General features: G+C 29.5%; 1 protein-coding gene across 1 annotated transcript; it reads right to left on the bottom strand.

The window, feature by feature from the left end:
• Positions 1-1,136: 1,136 nt before the first annotated feature.
• On the bottom strand, positions 1,137-1,312 carry prim (primacord). The gene has a single exon (XM_065514516.1). The coding sequence runs from the start codon at positions 1,294-1,296 to the stop codon at positions 1,138-1,140; it is 159 nt and encodes a 52-aa protein (XP_065370588.1). The 5' UTR covers positions 1,297-1,312; the 3' UTR covers position 1,137.
• Positions 1,313-1,784: the final 472 nt, after the last annotated feature.

Below are 1,784 nucleotides of genomic sequence, written 5' to 3'. Positions count from 1 at the left end.
TCAGGAAATTACTTTGATTTCAAACTTGACGGGGGTTCAATTGTCGAAAATTGGTAATTTATCTTCTAATTGTACTTTTTTATATTAAAATGTGGGTATTTATGGTATTTTTTTTAATAATACGTTTCGGATGAGCTAGAATCCATATTACAATGAACCAATAAACTTGAAACTAGAGACATGTTATCATGAATTATTATTAATTCACAAAGGGAGACTTAATAGTACTATTTCTTTCTTCTAATTGGGGTGGCGAAGCGCACCGGGTCAGCCAGTACTCCATACTTTTATTGGATATTTGAAAATAATTAAGTCTTTGTTAAAAACACTTTGCTTTTTCTTTTTTTAAATTAAATAAATAAACAGTCATTTGAATTTTAATTGTCAGGAAATACTTGAATGAATCTAAAAATTGTAGAAGTTACAAACGAAACAAAACACCAAAAAACAAAGCAATAAAACCAACACACATCCAAACATAATTTTTTGATGAAATTTTCAGAGGTCTTCTCGGATTTTTGCTCATATCTCCGTTATTTATGGACGGATTTTGCTGATTTTAAATAGCAAAATTCTCGAAAGTATGTCTGACAGAATTGTTGAAGATTTGGATCCTGGAGATATCTGGGGCCTTCAGAAAATTGATTTCAACAGACAGACAGACGGACATGGCTTAATCGACTCCGCTATCTATAAGGATCCAGAATATATATACTTTATAGGGTCGTAAAATTATATTGTGTAAAAAACAAACGTAATGACAAACTTATATATACCCTTCTCACGAAGGTGAAGGGTATAATTATATCCAAAATAATCACAGTTTTCTCTATGTAGTACATAAATTTATTTATTACACATTAATCATTATTTATACAATTTTAAATACATAAATATTTTATTTTTTGTATCCTTAATAACTAAATAAGTTAGCATAAGTAAGTAGTTTAGTACATCTGCTTATATACTTTAATACTCTTATCCAAATACACATTATTAACGCAAATCACTTGGCCATTATTTTAACATAAATATGTATTTACATGTGATCAGCCGTAAGTATTAACAATACACAACCGTATAAATGAAACACTTAAGAGCCCAGCATCATTATCCTCATCAGTCATACATCATCACTTAGCCTGTGTGAATGACATGTGGTGGCTCTTCTAGAGCGTCTTGCAGTGTGATGCCACATGTCATCATCAATACAAATATCGACATTTCAATCGCACGACACACACAAAAAGTCAAAATGTCAACTAAATGTTCGGCAACACCCATGTACAAACACATGATAAATGTTTCACTTTTTTTTAGTTGGAATACTTATGTTTTATTCGACTTTTTTTTGTTTGTTTTGCTTTCAAATCACATTAGCAAGTGAAATATTTAACGATAAATTTACGTTTATGATGTTAAAATAGAGATGATTTAAATCACTGAATTGTTGCTAAAATGCTGACGTTGCGTATGACAAGATATCCAATTGCTTTCTGAAATTGTGAAGCTGAAACATGTGGTTTAAATACTTTATTTTAAGTATTTCATGTAAGTATTTATTTCGCATGAGCTTTGTAATTCTCTTAGGTTTAATGGATATATAATAAAGAGTTTAAATTTTCAAGGATTCTGCGCTTTAAAAATTTAAGAGATTTTCATTATTATTATTGACAAAACTCTTTATTTAACATAGATAAACACAGAAATGCTAGATTCGTTTTTTAGTCCACCCCAAAATTTAAGAAGAAATTGCCCAAAAAATCCACACCTGAAAAGATTTA

Source organism: Calliphora vicina, chromosome 5 (genome assembly GCF_958450345.1).
Source record: "Calliphora vicina chromosome 5, idCalVici1.1, whole genome shotgun sequence".
In the NCBI taxonomy this organism is placed as follows: domain Eukaryota; kingdom Metazoa; phylum Arthropoda; class Insecta; order Diptera; family Calliphoridae; genus Calliphora; species Calliphora vicina.
This window is presented reverse-complemented; position numbering and strand designations above follow the sequence as displayed.